At 43.6% G+C, this 27,715-nt stretch overlaps 1 protein-coding gene across 4 annotated transcripts in view; it reads left to right on the top strand.

The window, feature by feature from the left end:
• LOC110984107 (E3 ubiquitin-protein ligase NHLRC1-like) overlaps positions 1-27,403 on the top strand; it is a 33,585-nt gene extending 6,182 nt beyond the window's left edge. Inside the window, exons 1-2 of one of the 4 annotated variants that reach the window (XM_087132878.1) lie at positions 528-826; positions 22,770-27,403. In XM_087132878.1, coding sequence (XP_086989004.1) covers positions 22,783-23,928 — 1,146 coding nt within the window. In that variant the 5' untranslated portion in view covers positions 528-826; positions 22,770-22,782 and the 3' untranslated portion in view covers positions 23,929-27,403. Of the gene's footprint in view, positions 1-527; positions 827-8,264; positions 8,626-22,769 lie in introns of those variants that run through there. The other 3 variants (XM_022243931.2, XM_022243930.2, XM_087132877.1) reach the window with 3 other exon arrangements.
• Positions 27,404-27,715: the final 312 nt, after the last annotated feature.

Raw genomic sequence — 27,715 nt, 5'->3', positions numbered from 1 at the left:
CATCACAGCTGGCCGAGCTCCTCTGTCATAACACAGCGGTCCGCTGACCAGTCGCTGGCTTTAATCCCTTCTGCAGACGGCGCCTGCAGCATCGCGGACATGTTTGTGCGCGTATTGGATGCGTGTCATGTGTGCAGGCCGTATTTCAAGTCATATTCATAACTTAATATCTTAAAGGTGCTTGTATAGACCAAGTTCGGGACTATATTTCAATGCTTCAGGACGTTCACCGAAATTCTAATGTCGCGTCCAGGTTAAAGTTAAGGGGTGTGATTATGGACTATACTTTCAGTAAAAAGAATTTGAAGTCATTACGGCGGCGTCATATGCTTACAGACAGGTGATGCGCGTGCGTTGTATAGTGTCCTCTGGGACACCCCTGTTTTGTAAATAGAGATTGTCAGTCTTGCAAGATGCAAATGACATGTCTGACGTTCCTTCTGTATTGTTATTTTATGCATCAGTAGTCACCACTGGTCCTGTTGACTGCAGCATGGAGTTGTGGGCCTAAGTCGGCAGTGCATCTTGTTCTGTTGTGGTGTGTGGTTGTACTGTAGCACTCATTGCTGACAGGTGACATTCTTATGTGTTTATTAGCGTAGTTTAGTTACTGCTAACTTTAGTTATAAATCTTGTAGCTTTAATGGGCTTGAGTGTTACGGTAAAACCTTGTTCACCTTGTCAGTGGGTGTGTTTGCTGTAGAAGTTGGCTGTAGTGTAGTACACAACCACCCACTTGAACACAGCTGCACACGTAAAACCGACGTTAAAACAAGCCGTGATGAGCGCCAGGAGAAACCTCAAGGAGAGATGGCTAGTAAAGGAGGTTAGTGTTTTAAATCAGGTATACACACTTCCTCGCATGTTTCTCCAGCCAATAAGATGCTAGGATTTGTAAACCGCAAGCGAATGTCAGGTTTAAATACGTGCGCGTATGGCTGCCACCACAGTTAATGGCATCTCCTTGGACGAGTTTATGGTTCTTTGTGTATATGACATATGGCACATTATTTTTTTTCGTTGTTGTCTTCACGTGGACGCTGGACGCGCGTATTAACGCTGGCCGAATGACGACACAGCCTTTCTCTTCGCTTTTGCTGAGGGGGAAGTCACACTCTGTAACAAAATACCAAGGGACCTCGATTTGGGGGACCATCGTTCGAAAGAGAGACCTCCAAGCTGGACCATGTCGATGACTCGTCAAGATGTTGCGAAGTGACAAAATAGGACGACACCAAAACCTGGGAAATCCAGTGTACGGTCCAAAGAAGAAAGGTCCTCGGGACTCGTCACAGAAGTCATCGTAGCATCCGTCATGCTTGATGAGCCCGTGTTGAACTGCACGCAGTCAACGGTGACCGGGCAGTCAAGCTTCCAATCCACAGTCGCGCCTGGCTGAGGCAGGGCCCGCATACCCGCTTCCGTCTCCTGAAGAGTATACATCAAGGGAGACCGCGTGCATTAAATTCCTCGCAGATGTATATAGAAAACGATGCGGTGACTGACTTTCATTTCAAGGAGTTGCTGGCTAAATGTCATTTTTACCCTCCATTTATAGGAAATAACCATGATTCGAATAATTGTTAGTGCTTTTCCCCTCCACTGCAGCAGGGGAAGTGGGCTTCTTGAGATGCCGAGGTAGTGTAGGTGCGTATGGATGGGAAATCTGGGCGGAGCAAGGCATGCTGTGTACAGTGCAGAAAGTATTTCTCTATTGTGCGATTCGTCGACTCAGGCATGCCTCATATCCTGTTGGGGTTTCTAACGAGCATAAATAATTGAACAGGCCTAATGCTGCTGTAAAAAAAATGTATTCCCCTGAAGGCTGGAGCCCAGTTCTTGACAAATTTATGCTTGAAAGTTGATCGTGCTACATGCCTCAATGCCCATTCATTTATTAAAACGGCAATGACTTGCAAAAACCGGTCGCTCTTTCTTAACCATTTATTGTAATTCTTAGTTTTTAATATTGTGGTACAATAAGATGTGTATCTCGGAATGAAAGTAGGACTTGAAAGCAGACACGCTACAGCGAAATGGGGTCGATCGACATCGCACACGTTTCTTCAACAGGGTGCATAATCAAAATTTAAACCTCAGCCCCGTCGTCCCCAAGTTCTGTTTGAGTGTCAACATGTCCCTTTCCTTTTGTTGGGGGCGGGGCCAAAATACTTGTGGCAGTCGTCATTAGCTCAAAGCAACATCCGTAAATCAACCCCGATATCGAAGCCAACTATTTGATGAGCGCGGGAGAAGCGATCAAAATGCGGGGGACAGCCCCGGCTCGGCAACGGAAAACCCTGGCTTTAGCTACAGACGGCGTTCGGTGATGGTTCACCTGTAAATGCAGTAAGGGGACGCCCGCGGTCCGATCGACAATTCGCCTCTCAACGGCAACTAATCACTGTCACATTGAAGTGCACGCGTTTAGCAGGTCAAGCAAAAATCAAACACCGACGCGGGGAGGGGAAGTGCAGAGGCGACGACAGATCGTTCTGGAAATGGCTTACTTCAGCTGCCCACGTAAGAGCAGCTACTACAAACACATCACTGCATGGTTGCTTGAACAATAACATTTAGGCACGTTTTCATTTATTGCTGCCATTCTATTCGACAAAACTGAACGAAGAACCCCGATGGGTGTGCAAAAGTAAGTCCACTAAAAATGCCCCAAACTGGATGGGGCAAAATACGTCTTTTTGTGTTCTAATTTCTGCATAAAAACATCTTGAATTCTGACAAGAAATACGGGTCGCATCCTTCACTCGTTTCAATTGCCGGTGCCAAATGATTCGATTTGAGATTCGTTCCTTTTCATGGAAAAAAATTATGTTAAGTTTCGGCATGGGGATTTTTAGAGATTACCGAGAATGTTCAGTGACATAGTAAGCCCAGCTAACCTGTTGGGCTAAACATGCTCAAAGGGAGCCAGAACTGATATGTCACAACGCGGAAGATTGTGCTAAACTTGTCTCACAGACGATGCTGCTAACAATAACATTCCGGCCTGGGGAAGAAAATGGTTTGTCGTAGATCTCCCCAGTCCTTGTCATCACAGTGTATCCATTTTGAGCAGACTGTGGTCATTGGTTAATTCAAATTGAACCCTCTGCCGGTGGTGCCCCTTTCAAATGTGTATCTTTAATAGGATGCGAAACGCTAATTACACATTCAAAATGCATGGGGACAGACAACTGTCGCAACTCCGCAGACTCAGTCTCCCTGTCCAACATGTCAGCGTGAGGTGTGATACGTTCCCCCTTCCCCGAAGCTGTCTGCATCTTTAAAGCAACTGAATTTTCGATATCAAGCCTGATAACCGCCCCAGCGTCTTCTGCGGCTCATCGACTGCGTATAGCAGAAGGGACGACCATGATTCCCTCGCCAGATTGACATGGAAAATCCATTGGGCTCGCTCGGTTGTGCGTGATGGACGCAGGAAGCATTTTTTGTTCGTGGAATATGGAAAGGTAGTCATGTACCTAAAATGTGATAAACTGGGCTTTCTAAAATTTGGTGACAATATCCTTATTCTCCTGTGTCACCAGAAAAATAGTCCCATTTGTATTGGAAACGTTGCCCAGGACGCTGTGATCGGTATCATTTTAAATACTACATCTTGGGAAGTCGACAAGAGGGTAGAGGTTCGTGTGGGAGGTAGGCCTAATGTCTTCCATTTCCAGACAACCTAGGCGGTATGAATCACTAGGACAAACAGCGATAAAAAGTCCTCGTCTTCAGTAATAGCTTGTCCAATTGGGTTCGGCAGAGTTAGGGCTGTAATACTGTATACTTGTGGAAATGTAAGATTGATAGAAATACATTCCCCACGGCAGTAACACTCACTTTTTTTCCAGAAACAAACAATTCTCACGTCCTGGTACATCGAATGAGATTAATGTGTATAGTATTCTTTAGTGTGACCACTGAAAAAGAGCCAGATTATGCATGATGCATTTCAACCGCCGCCGCCGATTATTTTGAAGAGTTGGCAAAGGTTAAGTGTCAAATTTTGCTGTCGTCAGTGTGATACTCATCCTGTTCTGACGCGATACAAAATCCTTTCTTTCTTTCTTTGTACATGCCAGACTAATGGTTGAATCTTGACATGGTTAGATCTGTGAGGAAATCCCGCGGGGGGAACTGATATCCATATTTATGCCGGTATCCGTGTACAATCACACTGCCTCCGGGCCTTCTCTGTAATCAGTAACAGTATTTGCGTTTGGAGAATACTGCTGTTCGGCCACAATGTTTAGCAGTGTTAATTTGGCTTGGAGGCACCGTGGATGATATTAAACAATAAGTGATTCTAGGAGTGTTTCCCTCGCACTGAGTTCATGCTTGACAAATCATCATGATCCAGCTGAGCCCGCAGCTTACGCGCGGGGACTTCAAATTCGCAAACGAGAATGCTCAAATGTCGCAAGTCCGATGCATTATGTAAAAATCGTTAGCAAATAAAGTTTACTATCTATTGATCGAGGCTACCACAGCTGTTGATAACACAGCTGATACGTATAAGTAGGCTTTTCTTCCCAGTTATATTCCCGATGCTGCTACTGACCCCCGCTATCAATTCCCAACACATTTTTTTCCCAGAAGTTGCTTGCATTATCTTTCGTAGCAAATAACAATTGGTGCAGGTGGCTGTTTCATGTCAGTTATAAATTTGGAGAAATAAAATTGTCTCAATCAATCACATTATAAACACGCAATCACATACCATGGAAACTGAGACTACTTGCAGCGAATGTGGGTTAGGTCTTAAGTAAAGAGGGCATGGTTATTTCAGGGAAATAGATGTAGAGTGATATGTTGTAAAAATAGTTTGATGACGTGTTCCGTTTCAGCAGAGCTACGAAGCCACTTTGTGATAAGAAGCTAACCTAGAAAGGAGAATGCCATTCCAATGACTTCTTAGTCAACGTAATCAAGATCAATTCGTTTTGCCAAGTGTTCCCCTTCAGTAGTGAGAACAAAGATTTGTTGGGAGACCCAGAAATTTTTTTAATAATTTTAAATATTTTATATTTTATGAAAAAATGTTCTTTAATGTAGTCAATTTAATTAGAGAGGTATGATGTATTGCGCTCAAGTGGCCTGTTTAAAGAAAAATATTCGTTTCTACAATATTTCGATCACTCTGGGATGGAAGAATTACATTGAAAAAAATAACGAGCGTGAACGAGCATTTTTTTTCCGGATGAATCATTGAATAACACCTTGATGAAACGTTTATCTACATCCATGGTGATCATGACATCGACACGAGAGCTATAAATCGAAGCGGCTTGCAACGCCCCAGGTGAACAGACAGATAAAATGGACAGTTTCACCGAGATAGACGCCAAACAAAACCACTTTGCGACATGATCGCAAAAGGTACTTGTGCGTCAAATCTGGTCGGTGGCACGTTTGCTCTGAAGATTTCGAATAAAATAGGCCTACGCGTCATGTACAGTATACTCAGTGAAATTGGGTACGTGAGATTTTTCCTCTGATAATTTTTAGTCAAATTTAATCCGTGCCGTGTCTTCTTGAAGACTCCCCAAACTTTACATGATGACCGACTGCCCACGTGCGTTACTGCATTACCGTGAGAAAATATCTTGGAAACAAAATTCAGTCATAAACTACGGGGAAATTCCTTGAAAATAGCTTGTACGCGTGATAACTTAGCGTGGAAAGGCAGTATTTCATTACAGTCTTTCGCAGAAATCCTGGAGAAAATTAGGGAAGTATACTAACTCCGTAAGTGCTTTTCGGCATTCTTTTTGGTTTTATATCAGGGGGCAACAGTTTATGGCCAAGATTTTTACAGCATGGAGTGACAAGACTCGTGGGGACAGGCTTAGCCTAGATGGGGAAGTCCCCATAAAGGGATGTCAGCATCCTTCAGATACTTCAGTGCAAAATGACAATATCCTGAAAGTTACCCAAAGGATGTCGAAATCCATTTCAAAGGATATGTATCTGTCACGTGATACATCAAGTCACGGTGTCGTTATGCCATGATAATTCAAGTGCAGTTTATTTCGTGTAATAATTTCATCCTCAGATTTCAAGAGGTGAACAAGTTGGATGGCACATCTGGAGCTCCGTAGTTTTATGTTTTATTTCTCTGAAAAATGTCATCGCGATGTGGTTCATTGCGTGAGGTTGTGACGGTGTCGTTGTTACATCAAAAACTTTCACCACCTGTAGAGTAAGTAATTTACTCTGTAAAAATAACACACACCTCTGTATTCAACCATGCAAGTAGGCCTATAACAATGTCAACTTGGAATCCACATGCAGGGAAATAACTGTTCCGTCGTTTTCACGGAACCCATGCAACAATTGACACCGTCACAAATTGTGCCCCAACTTCATGGAATGACCCGTGTACCACGCGTTTTGTGAGATGTGCCATCACTGAATTCTTTCCCCAAAGGTCATGAAATCCTGTGAAAGGCGACCCAGTGGTAAATTCGGAAAGAATGACAGAATGTCACGACATTGCCCGCTTCCGAGGAATTTCATGGATGATTCCATGTTTCAGTGATACTCTGTCTTGATAAAACTGTGACACAGAATCGTCATTCATTCAAGCTTGTTATATGATCTAAGGTGAGATCATTTGTGTGGTGTTACCGCACTCACGCCCTACAGTGACTCCCTTGTTGCCCCAAAGCTATCGAACTAGACTCACGTCGAAACAACTGATTAAACGTTGTCCTAGTTACATGATATACAAAATGGACACAGGACGCGAAAAATCGGAGATAACAAAACTCAAGTACAAAATTTCATAGGGTTGTCTGAGGGGAGTGGCTAATTTGTAAACGGCGATAGGTCAATATAGGTCCAGGTATGTGAAGACCAGTTTAACAGCGGAGGACTTTTACGACGCTTGGTGGCGGCAAAAATACCGTTTCTGTTGTTTGCGTCATTTTAAGCATGCACACAGTTTACCGCCAAGCGTCTCAAAGAGGCAATTAACGCGCGCGCCGTATACAGCGCAAGTGCGTCGCGCCACCTCAGCAGTGGCTTCTTTAATGAACCAGTCCGGTATTTAAAAAAGCCAGGGTCTTTCGGGAACAAAGCGCGCGCGTGAGTCAGGGTATAGGCACCTTTCCATATGTACGTTTTTGGGGGGGTGCATTGCATAGGCTACACGATGCGTTCATGCATTTCACTTTCACGGACAAAACATCGACTCCATAATTATAATATAACACACGTGTGTGTTGCGTTCGGCTGTCAAAATCGCCTGGGTAACGATTTGGACGGATACGTAACGCTTGACGTCAGTGTCGACGCGCATATGGAAAGGCACCTTTTGGCTGCGTTGATAGGGCAGCATATCATGCGCGCGCGTACCTGTCCCAGAATCCAGTTCGTGAGTGTGACATCACTTCAGTTTAAACCACGCCCACGTCACATGCACTGCGCATAGAGTTACATGCATTGATGGCCATAATTATACATGGAACCGTGGAACCGGAAATTAACGCGCAACTTCAGCGATCATCCAATGGGAGCCTGCATATCGTGCACGTGGCGCGTCCGCCTTTGTGACGAAGTCACTTACGAACCGGATATGCCTTGTGCTGAGCATGCGCTGTTGGAAATACCGAACTAGCTAATTCTGGTCGTCGGATTGCATGTAAGACAACGTGTACGCTTAATGGCTATAGATCATGAGTTACATTCATATGAGGCAAATGAAAAATCACCTAGGATTCAGGTATGCAGAATCCTGACCAGGGCAGAATACTAATAGCAGCAAAAATAACTTTTTTTGCTTCTCTTGTCAAGTTATCCAAGGTCTGACGGCCTTGCTTTTCCCACCAGTTTTTCGTCAGCTTGTTTGTATTGGTAAATTGATTAAGAGTAGTAGGGGACCTGTGGTGTGTGATAGATCAGAATTCGACGCTAAAATTTCATTTCCTTTCGATCAGATGGAGATGTCACTGTGGCATTGCAGACACTATCGCAGCGATCAGGGATCCCCTCCATTGTAATATCAGCTACTTTAATCTTGCAGAATATATCTAGCCAGCGTGATTTCCCACAGCGCAATTACAGCATGCAAGACTATTACGGCGTGAAAATTCCCCTTCTATGTGGCTCATGCATGGAAGCCCAAGGCCAAACGATTGTGTGTTTTCTGGGCAGCTAGCTGCAAAAATCAGACACGGAACGGTCGTCGAGATCGGCAAACGAGGATAGGCACGTTTCACTGGCAAATAAAAAAGGTTTTTTTTTTCACTCAGTACACTATATTATGGAAGTGCCTCAGCGCTTTTACGCATTTGAACATCCACACCGCGTAAGTTGACTTCGGAGGCCCAACACAATGTAGCAAGCACCTCCACACAATCAGAAAGTTCAAGCATTTTGGTGGTAACTATGACGGGAATGTGGGGAATTTAGTTAGTGTGTTCCCTTTCAGATATTGCTGCCACGAATCTTGCGGTTCAACCTGAGTTCGAATACTTGGCGGCCTTCCATCAGTGTTTGTTCAGGCCGCGAGAGTTTACTCTGCCCAACAAACGTGAAAAACCGGCTGGCTTATCTGCAAATATTTCGAATCAGATCGACAACATCTTCCACCACTTTTGACAATAACGCAATCAGGTAAGCTGTCGGATTATCCTCAAGTTACTAGATTCTGATTAATCAGCTTACAGCACGTATACAATTCTGTTGAATGTGATTTTACTGTACTGTTTTTACAGGTGGGGGGATCCCGTTACCGAAGTTGTGGGGACTCAGCACAAAACCAGTCGTTCGCATCGCGACCTATAGTGAGAAAATGCATAATCTCAAATCAGATGTAAAGCAGTCGCTTACAATTCCCTCATGGCTTACAAAGGGTCTGTATACAGCCGACACGGTGCTTGTTAATGGCGTAATGGCGAAGTCGAGGCTCACATGTAAATTCACGTATACATTGCCACGGACTGCCAACGTGTGAAATGTATTTGTTTTCCTGGCGCAATTTTTCACGTGGGATTGAACCGTGACAAGTGAAACCAAACACAGCATCTCTTTGCACGTATCACTTACACAGTTCATTTTGGCCTGTTCTTTTGAACTTAATCCAACTCAGGAACACGAGTCGTTGCTCTTGAGTTATAGAATCCATTAGTACAGAAATTGAACTCCTTCAAAATGATTTTGAAGTGACGCGCGTGTGTTCAGGGCCACTTCGTGAGGTTTGGTTTACACGCGGTGTACCGGTACATCGTCGCTGTTGCCAGCAAAACTCCAACCAGTTATATCTTTTATCGATACCGAGAGAGTATCATAATACTGTTTACACTTAACCCATTTTCTGTTGATAGACGGTATATTGAAGTTGCAATTGGATATCTGGCGTGTTGGTGTCTCGCGGATGGCGGATAAATATTTATACAGCAGGGCCTGGATGCCTATCGCGTGTCTTTCAGACAGACAGAAAATGTCAACGTCTAGCGAAAACCCAAAATCTAAAACGTATTTTTAAATTGAATTTTGGCGACAAAGATGTAGGATTTAATATTACCTGAGAATGATTTTTATGAGGATCCGTATAGGATTACAGAGTAGTTTTTTATTGCCCGAATTTCTGCAGATGTGAGGATTTTTACAAAATGGTAGGAAGATCACCGATATTGCAGGAGAATTACAAGCAAACCGCATCTTTCTTTTACTTTTTAATATGCACTAGTTGTTTTAAAACAGATTTATTTTCATTTGAAAATCATACTGAAATTCTTACAGCTTGTCGAACGTTTTCCACCCTTTAGCCATGGACAGCGGGATATGCGTATGGTCCTGATCTCCTCATTGGTCAAAATGTCATCTAAGTGCATAATTATGGTGGAAATTAATCCGATTTGCTTGAAATTTAACCTTTCACATTTCGTCACTTTGGAGGCTTTGGGGACGGTTGGGGTGAAAAGCACCTTTCGGGGATTTTGAGGAAACCACGTCACCGTCCGCCTACCGCTTTGGGAACATTCTGTGCTGAATAGTCTTGTAGGATTTCATTAATTTTAGTGAATCGATCCTTTGTCAAACGGAACCGGTGGGTTTATCAATGCTGGGTGTTCTGTGACGCAGTCAGCCGCTTTACTCCTTTTCATGTCGCGCAGACAGCTTGGCACTGTCTCCCCAAAGTATTGTCAAAACACCGAAACTGCCTTTCAAATTATTGGTACCGGTGTATGTACGTGCGTCAAAGACGGAAGACTACACAACAAGTTTACTCAAAAAACGTGCGCCTCATATCCCGCAGTTTTTGCGTGCCATTAGGAGTTATTTACACTTTAAAAACAGGTTGCATGAAAAATGGCCTTGACAACAAGCGGAGCTTAGGCTCACCCGACACACAATTAGCTTGAATACAATGCCGCGGGAAAGTCCAATTATTGCTGCGTTGGTGTTCTAGGCAAAGGCGAACGTGAATCATTCTATTGACAGGATGTGCGGCATATTTTATGAATATCTTGTATTTTGATATTGTAAAAGGGGAGGACATTGTGTCAAACCAAAATGATGCTCTAAAGGGAAACCTACATGTATGTTAAAAAAAATTGCAGGCCCACTTGATAATAGCCCGTTGATAATTTGTCGTATTTTGTAAGCTGAAGATGCATGTCACTGGCTGCAAAGATCATGAGGGAAATGTCCAGAAACATTTGGATTTTGGAAATTTATACGGGGCAGGACATCGTTTAAGACGCGACGTTTCCATCGAAGACACTTCTGTTCGTTTCTGTACAGTTTTCTTTTCTCATTACATCAGACGTAAATATATCAAAGTTAATTGCGTACATGCTTTCACGTGATAGAAATGCGTCTAATCTGTTCAACATAATTATAGAAAATCGAAGAGGAAAACAGAAGTCAGTGCGGCTGACTGTAATTGTTATTTCGTCTCCTCACTGAAAATTGTGTAACCTGTCCTGCGGTTTGCTCGTCGCTGTCGCCGGCTGATCTCACCTCGGTCTCGCTTTTGACGCGGATAACGGCGTTATGCCACTGACGGCCAGTGCCGCAGCTTGACCGCACAATCCGTATTAGTGTCGGGAGGGAGTTCCACCTAATTTAATCGGAAATGATTAGTCGGCCGCGTAGGTGCCAACTGACACGCTGTCAGAATGAGTACACCTGGGGAGGGGAGAGGCGAAGGTTCTCCGGGGAGGTGTCACATTTCGAAGAAGTGTAATGGAATGTCTGCTTTATCTAAAAGGGCTTAATGTCCGGAGCATAGGCCTAGTGCCACGAAGACGGGGCGAGACGGAAATACAACAAAACCTACCGAGACTCAGTTTTTCTAACTCGATTTAATTAACCTGATTTGAAGTCTGGATTGTCATATCAACGAGATGCATTGTTTTATTGAGTAGATCTGTAAGGTTGATTTAAAAAAAAAACCTCTTCAGCGTAACAAATTAAAATTTGTTTCAGACACTCTGCAATCTCTGCCATCATAACAGTTTTTTGAAATTTATTTCGGAGCCGGTGCATGATTTCCCAGAAGTTAGGGTTCCTTCAGTGCGTGTGTGTTTGCAGAACATTTGGTTGTAAATACAAACTATGCCACTTAATAGCACATTCTCAAACGCACTCGACTAACTTGTGAACTGTTGACAACTTGGAGTGATGGGGATTTATAACATTGCAATCAAGTAGGCTAATTTGAAAAGGTTAAAAGGTAAAATTGTTTTGGTAAGTTATCAAGTCAACAATAGCATGCCCGCTGACAGATGTGGGACGGAAAGGCGTAGTGGTACAGATAGCTTAACTCATTGACCTGTGGAGTGGTCCAAGCTATCGAAAGTCGGTTCCGTGGTATGCCATGCAAAGTGCGAACAAGGAGGATTCCTCCCTGCATGTTACGGGGCAGGGGGGTGTTGGTAAACGGTCGAAGGTAGCTGGAGGTAGAGTTACTCTGTAGGGCAACATTGGCCTCGATGCGTTAGCAATCCCTGTAAAGTGCTTGTCAGCCATGTCAAGATTTTCAGAACTTACATATAGGCCTAGCCTACGTCGACCAGTGCCACGGAGGTGTACTCTCTTCAAAATAAAAGGTAAACTGTTCCTAGAAAAGAAGTGTGACATGTCCAACCCAAGGGAAACCTGAATTTCTGATCAGCGCTGACCCTCAGTTCCCAACAAAGGTAAAGATTTGTGAGCCGACCGGTGTATGTAATACTAACACGGCCCTGACCATCCAAGCACGCACCTCACGCCTCGGTGCTCTAACGTTAATACACAAACCCTTTCAATAATAATAACAACTGGATGACCGTGAACCGAGGGACCATGTCGTCGCCCGCCTCCGTCAAAGCGTGGTCCAATCTACACAGCCTTGATTATATGAAGCCCAGCGCGTTTACAGCCGCCTATGGTAACGCGCCGACTGCTTTCGGGGGTGCATGATTACGAACACGTGCCAGACGCTTTGCATGACTTTCATGATCCGCTCGATTATGCTGCAAGCGCCACTGCGGTGTATAACCCAATGTGTCATGTATGAGGTGACACCTGCAAGTATTAAATCGTGCCTGAGAAATCAATGCAGAATACCGTACTACAGGGGCAAAAAAAAAAACATGGTACTTTTTGTCCAAGGTTTGTCAAAAACATCAGCTGCCTCCGTTTTGGTGGTATTCTTTGTAAATACAAGTAGTTTGAAAGTATCCACGCACAAAGCACAAGTTATGGTAACTTCAGTTATCCTTGGAGGTCACATCGAATTCTTTAACAGTGTTGTTTTGCTACGATGTAACTTTACCAGATTAATTGTTAATCGTCCTGTTGGTTAATTTTTTTTAATTAGCATTAACGGGTGAATTTCAGGCCCAGCTAATAATGTACATGCGTACTGCTAGAAGAGGCTTACTGCACAAGCTCTGTATGAGTTGCTTTTCTCGAGAGGATAAGGAACTCTACGAGGATTGGAAAAACCTTCCAAATTTCCTTGAGAATTCCTTTTAGTGAATGTTGAATATCAAGGGAAATTTACCCAAATCGATTTTCCTGCTTTTGTCAACCTTACTGCTCACTGAAGTCACAGTAAGGTAGACATTACAGCCGTTACATTTTCTTCGTTATTGTAGCACCCTCGGTATAGTGTCAAATTCAAGTTGATCGTGAGAGGCAGTGCATTCTGCTCATTAGGAATTCGGTTTGATGCGGGCCCACCATCGATCGCAAACAGCTTGCAATGTTGCGCTGACAAGTGAGTCAACGCGGCCTCGCGATGGTCAACGCCAGAGGACAAACTATTAATGCTTTAGCGATCGGCCCTGGTCGATACCGGGGAGCACGCACGCGGAGCCGGGGCCGTTTCTTGCCGAGTTGTGCCCGCGTCCTCCTCTTATCTTGCCTTGAACGCGGCCACGGGAGGGGGTGTTCGGCGGACAGTATCACTCGAGGGAATAACGAGTTATCAAGTTGTAAAAAATTTACATTAGCTGGATCACACGCTTAGCTGAGACATAAGTGCCTCAATTAGTACGGTATCCTCTTCCGTCGCTATAGTTAGGCAGGGGTAAGTATTAAAAATGTCTTGTTTGAAGGACCTCGAATATGGCTTATGTAGGAGGACTAAAAAAGAAATATATACATGAATATGTAAGTGTTGAAGAACCCGCTGGGGCTGAACTTTTTTATTCTACCTGCCCTAACGTTCAAATTCCCTTATTAAATAACTTGTTAAAATAAATGGCATAAAACATTACATAATGCAAAATACGGATGTGCAAGAAGTTATTTTGGTGCATTTTATAGGTAACATGATTCCTTTTCTTTTTTATATCAAGTGGAGTTCAGGACCCCGTTTATTCGACAATTTTTTACAAAAATATAACAAACACTCACAACTTAGTTAAACAAGATCAGCACACACGATTCTGTTTCTTACGACAGCTCCATTTCCTTGTAGCGATTTTTACATTCAAATATATGGAAGAGCGCCATCGCCTCCGGTTCTTTACACTCGTCCAGTAATGGAAATCAGCCGAATCGTGTGTGTTTTCAAGTCCACGATTACTTTATTGCCCTTGGGAGGTGCATTGCAAAACGAATTATGATTCGATTCTGGGATCATGTCAGAATGATGTATTTGGCTGTCATGTCCATTTTTGCGCTCTGAAAGACATCAAACCCCCGTAGCTGAATTGCACGAAGGAAAGGGGAAATCAGTCCCTTCGAAAATAAGCCTCACGTAAGGCGACAGATTGCAAGAACTCGTAAGCAAAGTTTTTATCTTACAGAATTACAGTCTGCCATCACGCTTGAAGTGTAAAGGTTGAAATGATCGCAGCTGCCTTAGTTCTGTTTTGTAATAAGAGACAAGCACATCGCCAGGCAGGGTTTTCTTTTCTTTCTTTCTCCGTTTTTTCTGTCTTCAATTTTTCCCTATAAACCGTCGCCCTCTGTGCCCTGGGTTTCGATTTTGCTGTCGAGCTCTCGCGTTTCCCAAATGATGAAGAGCTCACCTGCGGAATTTGATGTTTGCCGACGATAATGCCGACTGTTTCATGTATGAACCGTTGAACCTAATTGTGCCTAACGCGAGTGTCTGGACGTGGGCGCATCAGTCGTTGATCCAGACCGCTGCTTTTTAAAACACACCACGACTGCCCCCTTTCTCTCGGTACTCTCCAGGCATCGTTTACTAAAAGTTTCGGTTGTCTCCTTGGTGAGTTTGTTGCTTTTATCCAACCCGCCTGTTTCGGAGCGTCAGGATTTTTTTTTACCAGTAGCCGCTTGCGGGCTGGTCTCAGTTGACAAGATTGCCAGTCATAATGCACCGTGATTCTGCACGGAGAGTAATAGCCTGACTTCTAGCTTTCATTAATTTGGTTGAATAATTGCTGTGAGGCAGAGCTAAATGAACGGAGGTCAATTATGCATGTATACCCAGTAATAACAATGCAAAATGTCATTTATAATACCGCACTCCGCGCGATTTCGAATTTTGGACAAAGTCTGCATAGCAGTAGCGAAAGGTATCAACGTCATCTTTAGCACAACATAACAAGTTAATTAAAGGGGGGGATGGCTAACAATAGGCCTACATGATCACGAGGTGCGAGCGGTTTTTTTAGGAGAGAGTGAGTTTATTCTGAAGTTAGAACACTAATGGACATGTTTCAAAACAGTTTTAGCTGGGTCAGAGCAGTTGATTCCAAGGCAGTTCATGTTCGAATTTTGCGCACCGCGTTGTTTTTGCTGCCTCTCGGCGACATCTCAGCAAATTGTTCTGTATGAGCTTCTCCAACTGACTAGCCTGGCGGGCTGAAATCCAACGCGGCGAAACTGATAGAATGGAACGTGACATATATCATATTCGATTAAGGTATCCGTGAACAATAATGAACGGATACCGCTGTCGGAAAGACATTTTGCTAGTACATTACATCGTGATGCCCAAGCTCAAAATGCTATACGCACGGGCGCCGGGTTATCTCTCACCAGAGCCACAAAATGAACTGAAATTGTTCATAAGTTGCCATGGAACCAACGGTGGATGACGTCTGCCAGCTCATCAAACGACCCGTGATTTTCACTTCATTAAAGTGATGAAAAACCTGCAATTGCGAATGTGAAGTGAATGCAATGATGCCACTATTGACAGATTTCATGCCGCGGGTTCGCACACACTGAACACAGTGACAAGTTTTGGGGGGCAAAAAATTCCGGGCTTCCTGCATGGCCAAAATCCTCTTCAGATCATAACCAATGCACAGATGAGAGAGCTGCCAACCTTTTGTTTTGTTTTGTTTTTTATGGAACTGTTGGTTTTGTTTTGTTTTTGTTCTTGTTTTTTGTTTTTTGCTTTTTTTTTTTAAATCTTGGCTTTTTCTCTGTGTCCACCTTGATCGAGAGTCACTTTTGAACACTAATAATTTTGAGACAAAATGAAAAGTTTCCAACCTTATGAACCTGTTTGAAACCGGCGGTCTCCTACTCGATATCATCAGTGCAAAAACGTCGAAAGGTTATTTCAGGCAAATGTCATTGAAAAATATTGCGTGAATATAATTTGTAATTAATCAAGTTATAACATCTTATCTTACCGCGTCTTCCCGTTAATACTAAAACGTCATATCTCAGCGCGCACAATGCAAACTGCCATAAAGTGGGGATTTTGCAAAAAAGTCACATTTCAACATTCGTCAAAATTTATATTTTCTTGGGATATAACATAAAATTACGTTATTTTTGCCCTTGTTTTCAAGCCTTTAGTGATCATAAAAAACTACCCCCATGTCGTTTAATAATGAAGATAAAAATGCCAACTAAATAGAAAATAATTATGAGCAACAAATGTCACATTCGCGGAAAATACAAGAATACTGAACATGGCATTTGCCACTGATTCAGACGCATGTTGATTTTTCCTAATAAACAACTGACTTTAGTTTATCGGAAGCCTCCATTCAAACCGGCGATGGTTTGGGGCTGTGTAATTCGTGAATTGACGTATTTATCTCCTACGTGCTGTATGGGACATCGCGGTTTATTCATACTAAAACGTCGTATCTCGGCGAGTTATTTACGATGTTTTGACAGGAAGCATAGCGGGTATTCAAGCTGAAACATCCTATGTTGGTCTCGTTCCATTGCAGAAACAATATACGCCCTTAATTTCACTAGCTGCGTGAAGTTGCCGCGCGTTTTGCTGTAATTTAATTCAGCGCAAACAAATTTACTTTGAGGCCAGACAGAAACTTACGCGTTTTTCTCAAAACCACTCGAAACTGTGTGAGATGTGACTTTTTTTCCACTGATACGACGATGTGAACGGGACAAAATTCACTGAAGCTGGCTGAGCAGTATTGGAGACAATACCCAGATTCGGAAACCCATAGATGCGATACCCCCCCCCCAACTGCAGGTTCGAGAAATGGCAGCATTTTAATCGCACAACGTATGGGGACAACGCGTCGCATTATAAACCGCAGTGGTACGATACGTAGGCATACGCATAAAATATATCATCGTGAGTTTTAGCCGGGAGCCACTAAAATAAGCCGTGCTGATATCGTTCCGCGCATTTGATCATCTCACCAAAATATTGTCTGAGTTCACTCGAGCCCGGACCCTGCCCCCGGACATGTTCATGCAAATGTTGTTATAGGCAGCTTTTAGTCGAATTGTCCACGGTGTGCCAGGCGCGTGGCGTTCACGAGTTCCTACGCTCGCCGCGTACATCATCACTGCCGGACAAGCAATAAAGGTAGCCACGTCGCCACCTTTTAATCAAAAAAATAGCGAGTGCAGTAACCCACACCGCCATAAAAACACCCGTATATAAATATGCATTGCACACCAATTTCTTGTATATGGTTTTTAAGTCTTCTCCTGAATTCCTTTCATGCTAGAGTGCAGTCTGGTTTACACTTACGTTAAGGAAAACAACCCGTTAAAAGGCCCATATTATTGGCCCCTGAGGCGTAAAGTGAAATTTGTGGGGGTTTGGGGATCCATTGAGATGCATGTACTTTTTAAGCACGAAATTACAGTCTTCCAATCGCTGGAAATTGAATTTTCGTGTCAGAAATGCATTTTCTACAACGCACAGGAAACCTATCGGTATTTTACATTAATGCGTGGAACTCTTCGTCCTACTTCGTCCAGAGGGACTATTGTCCTGCGGGAAAGACGTTTAGCACTTTTAGTGAAAAAAAGGCTGTCGTTCTAGAAGTTTGGGTTCCGGAAGAAAGCAGGTGCCGGGGAATACACCGGACGCACACCAGTTAAGGAATTGGACGAGCCCAGCAGACGGAATCCATGTCCCTCCTCGCCTCAGTTGTCCATAAGCCTGTCGAGTTCCCGGCTTTCATCCCGCGCCGGTTCCTCAACTTGGGGCCTTGGGTCCGGCTTTCGCCGACGCAGCCCACCCGTGAGCGCGAAGTTATCGATTACGGGCGTCCCGGAAATAGTGAGCAATCGATCGGCGCGCTCACCCCCGAATGACACGGCTCATCATTTCAGGCCCTGCGGACCGGCACCAATCTCGGGGTGTTACTGTAGCAGTCTCATGTTACAGGGCGGTGCGGGGAGATTTGTTTCGCCAGTGATCGTGCAGGTGCAGTTATTAGATTGACCATGCCGTGAAATGGAAAAAATATTAAATATTGGAACCATAATTGAAGACGGATGCTTCTAAATACCTTAAAGCCTGGATGCGCATTCCACTGGAAGGCCTCGTTTCGAGCCTCGTCGTGGATAGTCAAAACGCTGCATTTTGTATCACGCCGTATAGCAATTATTCTTCAGTAAACTGAAAGATTCAAGTTTCATTTAAATTAAACAACTGGGTTCATATTGATGTGCGTTTGAGATATATATGTGTGTGGTATTTGGCCGCTATTTAAGAGGCAAACATTTCATTAGTTAAATTTTGATATTGCACCCGAAAAAGTGAGAAACGATACCGTCGTTTTATATTCTGAGTGACCAAATAGGAACTTGGAAGAAATTGTTTTGATTAAGCTTTTTAAAACGATTTGATGTCCTGACATATAACTTTGTAAAACTGTCCTCTAAAGTTTGAACTTTTAATTAATATTTGAACCTGACGAAAGACGTTCTTTCTGAACAATGAGGTTTAGGCCGATTGAGTCAAGTCAACAATCCGAATTCAACATATCCCAAATATGTAATATGAAGTCCTCGCAGTTGACTGCAACTTTTCAGTAAGGAAAGAAAGGAAGCAGGCGGCTGGAGCAATGTTTACTCTCTTCTAAATATTTATGCAGACGGTTAATGCAGTTCCATTACCCTCGTGATACCCGTAACGACGTCGGCGATATTAATCTCCGCTTCATGTTCTCGCCGTACACCGCCGTACACACACACACACCTTTTGCCGCGTCTTGCCGGTGCAATTACCGCGAGCAAGCATGTCGCACCGCCGCTCCCCTCATCCGCACTTAACTCGATTTCCTTCGCCCGGTTTTTTGACTGATGAAGTTTTGATTTGATTTATAAGATTACTCCCTCTGATCCAATATCTTCATTAGCATCTCCCCCGACCGACAGAGAAAGTCTCGATAAACAGGTAAACAATTTTCACTCTTGACTCAGCTGGGACGGAGACCGTAAATCCGCATGTTGTTCGGTCGTGAAGATTGCTTGAGATACTAAAGTGCCACATCTTACCACTCATGGGAACTTGTGTCATTGACGTAAGACATCTGAACTGTAAGTTTTACCGCTCGAGTGTTTCAAGGAGTGGCAAGTTTTGGGCGCAAAGGTATGAAAAATGAACTTTGGCAACGGAGCAAAATAGCAATAATACATCAGAAGCAAAGAAAAAGTTTCATTGTTATAAATTTCCATCGATTTGGCGAATTTGTCGCCAGTTTAATTAGCTCCAGAAGTGGTATCAAACAGGAAATTCATCGACTTTCTCGAAATACTTTCCAGCTTATCGCCCTCGGACACCAAATAGATTTCTCTCGCTTTTCTTAACAAAACCCAACGCGCCACTTCCAGACTTTAATTATTTTCGGTCATGTTGACTGGTCGGTGTTTTACTGGTTGCGAATTATTTCCGCGCAATAACGCAAGAACTCGGTCAAGTTTAATTTTCCATCTCCGGTCTGCGACTCCAGTATCTCCAAATCTCGTAGGCCGATAGTCTCGCCTCCTGGATATTATTTCGAAATGTCGAGCCGGAACTATTGGGCCTGGGGCTATAGTTGACCCGCCAAGCTCGGTTAAATAATGCATTCTCAATAACCAAACCGCTCTGGGTGTTGCACGTTCTACCGACCGAATCCCAGCGAAAGAATGGAGGCAACATTGGTGGGATATGAGAAACTATTATTGATTTTTTTTTTTGGCTCAGTTTCCCTTTCCACAGACTTACTTTTGTTGATAGTGTTTTGTCAGCAACGAGTGTCCCTGTGGGGTGCGAATTTCCATTCTTTTCCCCCCACAATTCGCGGAACGGAACTCATAGTTTGCGGTCATGTAGCCGCACTTCGCTCGTGTTGAAAATCATCCTCCGTTGATCGAAATCCTTACTTCGCGTTTGTAAAATAGAATATATAGGCCTACATGCTGTTTCTTTTTCTTCGAAAATATTTGATTTCTGTTTCGTCCCGGGGTTCAGTAGTCCATGTTTTTATTTTCCATGTGTTTTTCTTGGGGAAGTGGATTGATTTCCCTTCCTTTATCATTTTGGCCTGATGCATCGGTGCGCAAAACGAGTTGCACAGCGATCAATTTCAATTAGTTCCAGGACGGGGTTTCCGTGGAGCCTATGTGCCCGGAGTTCTCCGCCGTACTCTTGCTAGGAAAGAAAATCAGTCAACGCACGCCAGCACGCAGGCACATGAAAGCAGTAACTAAGTGAAAAAGCGTTTTGCTGGTCAAAAGAAAAGAAAGGATAGGGTCGGGAACTGGGTAAGTTGACTCTTACTAAGTCTTGTGGGGAAAAAACTTCCCCCCGTATAATAAATGGAAGTTTACCCCCAAAAGTCTAAGGAATGAGAATTCACTATGCGCGATTGAAAGTGAAAGCGGGGAAGACGCGAGTTTGGTTCGTTCAATCAATCTGTGATTTCAGTCATCCGGTACGCGCGTCTTGATTTGATTTCTCTTCGTTTAGATTAAATTGAGTGGAAGATAGGCCTATTTGCACTTGATATAGGGGCCAAATAACATGCCAGTTCAGGTATAGTTCCAATGCCATTCTTTCAAAAAAAAAAAAAACCACGAAAACCACCGTTGCCATTTCGACCACAGCTCTTGTTGATGATGGCAGGTCGCTCGTCTTGAACCCTCCCCTGTCCCTTAACTCGGGATGAAATCTTAGACAAGGAAAACAATTAAGCGCGTGCTGAATAACAGATGAAGACTCTTGACGTGTGCGGAAGCTCATCCGTATGGAATCGGGTTACAGCGATCATGACGGAGTCTGTGCACGGGTCAAAGTGATTTGACTTCATTCCGAAACGGAATCGTCCGTCTCTGCGAATATTTGCCGAGAAAAGTACAACCGCGAGAGAAACGTTGGTCGAGTCCATAATTCCCGGCGTCAGGGCCCGCTGTTTGCTCGATCAGTTAAAAGGCTCCCTGATTGAACCTACTTTATGCCCGGTCACAGGGCCTTGTAAGATTTTGCTCTGTCGTCTATCCAAATTTATAGCCTATGCAAGCAGCAGATCCGAGCAGATGCTTAAAGACCGGATGTCAAAATAGGTTATACGAGTGATTGTGAATCTCAGCGGAGCTGTGTAGTGTCATTTTACTCTAAACTGAAAACTGAATTAGGCCCTAAACGGTTACAAACCAGCGTGACGCATGGACGGGATAAAGGGGCAGGGCAAGACAAGGAAACAATAGTGTTTGGTATAATAATTCATGAAATCGTTTCGTTTAAGGAAATATACAAAGAACATTCAGTTCCTCTTGTTTCATACGCGCTACTATGTGTTACCACAAAGAGGTCGGTAGTTTTTCCATTCTGAGAAAAATCTTTTCTTCAGCATATCTTAGAGGGTGATATTTTTCTTTTCGATATTCAAGGCACTAGAGTGTAAAGGGTATACCCGTCAAAAGAGCATAGGCCTAAGAGAAAGCACAAACATTCTTCGCTTTCAGTTAGCCCCCAACAAACTTTTGAAGAAGTACTGACCTAATAGTAATCTATTGTACACTAAGCTACTCAACACGATAAACAACTAAAAGGTAGAGCTTAACTCCAAGAAAAATGAAGAAAGTCTTATACATTTGAGCACAGAACTAAGGAGCCACCTCTGTTCTGGCATGGATAACATCAGGCTTCAGGTCACGGATATAAGCAGTTTTCATTTGTATATTACCAAAATGATGTTTCTCGCTTTTACTGTTACAGAGGAGAAGAAAACATAGTAATATTGCTCGAAAGCTTTCCTGTATAGGGCCTACGTATATTCAAGTCACAAAAAGTCCATTTCATCTCCTTTAAGTTCGAGAGATACAGAGACTGTCTGAACAGCTGCAGTACCAGTTTACATCTAATCCAGAACAGCGTGAAATCAATTCTTTCAACACTGCTCCTGTGCACTTAAGACCCTACGCATCAATTCCAGCAATAGCGATAACCGTGACCGTTACACCATCTAAACTGATGTGTAGCTGTCGACAACTGCACATCCTTTACGTATTGCTGCGGAACTGCTCTGGTGCAATCCGCACACCGTATTACTGAACCTCGCCCCGCCAAAGCCTGGCCCGATACGCCCCTAAGGGACGAAACAGTAGTCCGGTCGTCGATCTGATTACGGGACGAGTTTAACACCTGGTGAGCTTATAGTATCCGCGCAAGCCCAGGGGGAGCAGAGGTGGATAAGACCGCTTCATGAAGGGAGGATCAAGCAAAGCGCGCTTATTATCCGACTAGTATAAAATTTCCAGATCGATCCGCGTGCAAAAGTGCATGCACCGGAAATGGAAATTGTGCCCCTCATGACGCGCACAAGGTGCAATGTTCGTGCCCAGGTTTACAGTTGGAGACAAGCCAGTCCATTGCGTGCATCGCACGTCCTCGCAACGTCACTTTGAGCAAAGTACACGGGTGACATGTGAATGCTAGCAACGGTATATGTAGGCCCCTACCGCATAAAAATTAGGAGTGTTGATGACTCGATTGTCTTGACGGAAAATGTTCAGACTAGAAAATTCACGTCATTTCGGTTGATGTAACTTTATCAAATTACAACCTTATAAAATGCATTTCTGACCTTTTCGTTTCCCCCCATATTGTTTGTTTCTTTTCATAGCACAGAGACAACGATGACTTCGTACAGTGCCATGCAGCTATCAACAGAGCTTCGAGACGTCTTCCTGACGTGTCCCCTGTGCTTGGGACGCTACTTAAAACCCAAACAGTTGCCGTGCCAACACACATTCTGCACCCGTTGTCTCTTCAAGTGGTTCAACGCTCGCCCTATCCGGGCCAAGAACCTCCAGTGCCCCGTCTGCCGGGAGTCGGTGCCCATCCCAGCGGCCGGGATACAAACCCTGCCCGACAGCATGCTGGTGGTGTCTTTCATGGAGTTCTTGGACCGCAAGTTCGAGACCAACGAGTCCGTCTCCTCGTCCCTCGTCGGGCTGGTGCACCAGTTCGGCGTGAAGGGTGCCGCGGAGGGGCAGCTCTGCAAGCCCCTCGGGGTAGCCGTCAGCGGCGACACCGAGCACGTCTTTGTCGCGGACTACAAGAACCGGATCCAGGTCTTCGATATGGACGGGAAGTTCCTGCGCAAGCTGGTGGTGAAGAACCTCAGCAAGAAGTTCACGCCGACTTTCGTGGGCATCACGCGTCACCTGAGCATGGACGGGAGCGAGAGGCTGGTCGTCTCGGATATCAACAACAAGCAGGTCTTGGTGTGTGACTTACAAGGCAGGCTGCTTCGTCAAGTCGGCAAGCACGACCTGGGCATGCCTGGAGGGGCTGCGGTCACCAGCGACGGTCACATCCACGTGGTCGACGTGTACGCCCGCGTGGTTCGGTCGTACGACCGCTACGGCACCCCGCTCCGACTCCTGGGCCGTTACGGGACCTCGGACAACGCCTTCCGTCACCCCAAGCACATCGCCGCCACTAAGAGCGACGACCTCGTGGTGACCGATTGCTCCAGTCACACCGTCCACATATTTGAGATGTCCGGGACCCTGGAGCGAGCATTCGGCGTCCGCGGGAAAATGGACGGGGAGTTTCGGTCACCCAGTGGCCTTGCAGTGGACTGCGAAGGTAACATTCTGGTCGCTGACATTGGTAACCACTGTTTGTTAATGTTCGATATTAATGGTCGGTTCATCAGACGGCTAGATGACCCCATTGATGACCTTCGACATCCAGAGAGCGTTGCCATGGCAGGGGATTGTAAAGTTGCTGTGACCGATACGGCCAACCACTGTATCAAATTTTTCTCCTTCTGAGTTAGATTTCCCAGAAATTGATATGAAGCAAAGGTTTATTCAATAAACTAAAATGTACAAAAATGTTAGTAAAATGTGATTGAAGAAGACTTACATGTTCCTATATTAAGTACAAAGTGATATTTAAAAAATCAGTTTAACAATATCTGACCCAAAGATACCAAACGCAGTAATGGTGCTTGTCTATTTTGTTCTCATTTGCGTAAAGCATTTTCAATTAATCATGGTGCAAGTTTGACGCCACCTCGTGAAGTTATTTGTCAGGACGAATCTTTAGTTATTTTGGTATGTTGGCATTATGTAAAATGAAGACGGAAAGTTACTGATGAAGCAGACACGTACCGGGCATATGGGTTTCGGTCGTGTTGTTTCTTAGGTCAACTTTGTTTTCATTTATTACCTGAATTTACTTCATTCATTCCAGTTATTGCCCTTTTTAGAAAGAATTACTTTGGTACTGAGCTTTAATGAAAGAGTTAACTTATTTTTGGTTACAGCACATGATAATGTATTTGCACTTGCGAGTCACGCTGGCCTATAGGCCGTCATGTGACATTAAAAAAGACTGTAAGAGCGCTGGATATCACGCTGCAAATGTTCCAAGTTAGTTTCGATACAGCGCAACTCTCCTGGCAGTTAGCCGGCATTCCGTCTCCGTAGAGTTCCATTTTAAACAATGACGAAGTTCTGGTTGCGGGCCGGCAAATAGACCCACATTGCCTGCGTCGGCCAAATCACAGTTTGCATTCTGTCAAATTTTCCACTGTCGGAGCATTTTGTGGTCCGTGAACTTAATAAAGATTTGTGGCGAGGAAAGCTACCAACAGGAATGTCAGCTTGTGTCTGAGCGACACTTGGGAGGAAATCAGTGCTCTACTTTGCAATGGAATGTTGAATGTCTAGGCATAGATTTTCAAAACAGCGGTGGGCTTTTATACGACTGTTTCTACGAGTGATACGTTGTGGATAAAGATATCTTTTGAAGTCATTGGTTAAGCCACTAAAAATTGAAAGGAATGTTAAAGATAAGGGAATGAGCTCTATATTGAGGTGTGTCACGAACACCTGATAAATTAGCTTTGTGAGTTTAGGTATCCTGATTTTTTTGAAGTGACGGTATTTAGCATTGTTGTCTATGCGGTTTGATTTACTGGTCTGCAACCGTATGGTTTGTTGGATTGCGCCAGTTTGTTGCAATCCCCTCGAGCGGAACAAAAGAGGGCGTGTTTTTTGGTACTCACCGCATAGGCGCGCCATGAGGCACCCAAGTATATGCGCGTTTGACGCAAAGCACGCTGAGTAGCGTAACTAATTTATTCCGGCTTTGCGTACACGCAGAACGCACACAAGAACCCGCTTGTAACCACCTGTCTTTATTTCGCCTATTGGGGGTGCACTTCAGCTCGGGGCGGATACGCGCTGCAAACTAGAGATTACCAAGGAGTGAATCGTCTGCAGCGCGGCCCAGGAAAAATTAACAGTTGGCATGACGCGGCATTTTCAAACCTTTTTGGACGCAGTAACGATTAGTGTTTTTACGAGGCTTCCAAAGACAGTTGTCTTTGTGTGATACCACTGTAAACAATGAAGGAAGGAGGTAGCACGCTATTGTAAAATCGTCCTTCATTGGATGCATCATCATTGAATGCAAAGTACATGGTTTTGCACGCCATTGATTTTTTACGCTTGCCACACAATACTTCGTGTATTCTCTTAAATTTGTAGATAATATTAAGACTTTAATTTAATTACAATTTAATTTAATTTAATTATTCTTTGGAGGAACCGTCGTCAATTAGACTTGTGCATGGGGCATTATGCGATCGAACATAAGTGATTTATATTTTACATTAAAACGTCCAACTTCTCATTTGATTTACGATACGCTCAAATCTGGGTTAATTGGCGCTTCATACCTTGATTGAGACGAATCTTTCTTTTGTGGTATATAGTACAATCTAGCGTGGCGCACTTCGACTTTCGTTTGACTTTTCTTACCTGGTGTCACCACGCCTCTTGTTGAAAAAATACAAATTCATTTGGTTAAATAATGGAATAATAATGTGTTGCTCAACCTTTGGGGACAATTTCACTGTCATGAAATTTCACCCGAAATTAAAAAACGTAAGCGTCCGGATTGGGCAAGAATTCAGTTGAGCGTTCCCTAACATGGTGCACTTGAAAAATCCATGCACTTAAACATTTAAGAAGTTCTTTCAAGTTGATTAATTGCAATTGCCTTCGTTACATACCTAACCACAAGTCTGTTAGAAAACTGTTTTCGTATTTTGGCGCATTTTGAAAGAGTTTATTTCGGACTTCAGAAAAAGAAATCAGAAATGATGTTTTATCGGAAGTTTGTAGCGGTTGAGTGAAATGTTTGATTCACCATATTGGGCGTGTGATGAAATTTCACTTTTACGAAATTTGAGGCCCAAAAAAATTGCTCTGGCAAGGCACTAGAGGCGAAAATTCAAAGTGTGCCACGTTAATAGGGGCTGGCCATGTTAGGGTACAAAATTATGTTACAAGGAGTGAAATCATAACAGTTTCCCCTGGGAAAAAGTTGTGTTAACTCTGCGTCATGCACGATGTTTAGTTCATTACAAGAAGGTAAGACTTACAAGCCGTGCAGAGTTCAGATGTCATCAGTAACTAATGTGCATTGTGTTATAGCAATAGAAAAGGATTTGCGATGTTGAATATTCTCTGCATCTGCCAACCTGTGGGCTACAAGTTGTTCGAGTTCAATCGGGTGGATCACTATACCCGGGCGATACCAACAAGGTAAAATTAGCAAAGTGAGAACTTATATCTTAATAACGAACCTATTTTCATGTTTATGTGTGTGAAATGCATCGGTACATGTTCTTCCCAACAGTCGAGTCGTAATTTGAAGATTTACGATTAAGCTGTAATTTAAAATGTGCAATCATTTTTATCTGTTTTAGTCATTCCATGTCAATACGGTGTTATAATCTTTGAACAATGTATCTTGTGTATACTTTAGAATATTCAGTACATGTATTCACAGCAAATAACGACCCCCCCGAAAAAGTAAGAGAGACATGCATAGTATTGTTTTGTTGCATTTTATTTCCTGAAGTCTTCAAGCGACGTTGAAATATCTACATAGTTGTTTTTTAGGCTTGTTGCTTGGAGTTGCAAAGTACAGCGCTGGAGTTCGTTAATGTTGAGAGCAAGGAGGCAGTACATTGTAATGTTGGTATGATTTTGTAGCAATACTGACATTTTTCAAGTGGTAATGTTTTGACATGTTTAAAATGATTTGTATCATTATATGTGGGCCTTAGAATCTCAAGCAATCGCGTCAGTGTGGATTAAAGAGTCGTCATAATTCAGAATAAGACTGCACATGCCGAACACAGATAAAAAAGCCCAATTTGACCCACTACAATATAGATACCCGCTGTTGGGCTTTTAATTAATTGAATAAAAAGTGAATGAATAACAAGATGGCCTCCGTATTGTCATTTTTCCCTTTCATATCTGTCGTTGTAACAGCTGTATTTTGATTCACAGGCTTAACGTCTGAACTATAATGACAATAATTTGGCCAAGTCGTTAAAAGCAGTATGTTACCAAGGTAACGCTGTGACGTGAGTCCAGTACATGAATCGGTTACATTACTGCTACAAGTCAATAAACAATTTTCACTCGCTAAAATGGAAAAAACCAAATCTATTTCAAACCCTAGCCCGGCTGCCTAGCTAATGCTTTATTCATGGGGCGTGGTTTTATCTCAAAACAATGAGTGACACACAGA

Source organism: Acanthaster planci, linkage group LG02, assembly GCF_054643075.1.
Source record: "Acanthaster planci isolate LZ-2023a linkage group LG02, COTS_SCS, whole genome shotgun sequence".
NCBI classification, from domain to species: Eukaryota; Metazoa; Echinodermata; class Asteroidea; order Valvatida; family Acanthasteridae; genus Acanthaster; species Acanthaster planci.
This window is presented reverse-complemented; position numbering and strand designations above follow the sequence as displayed.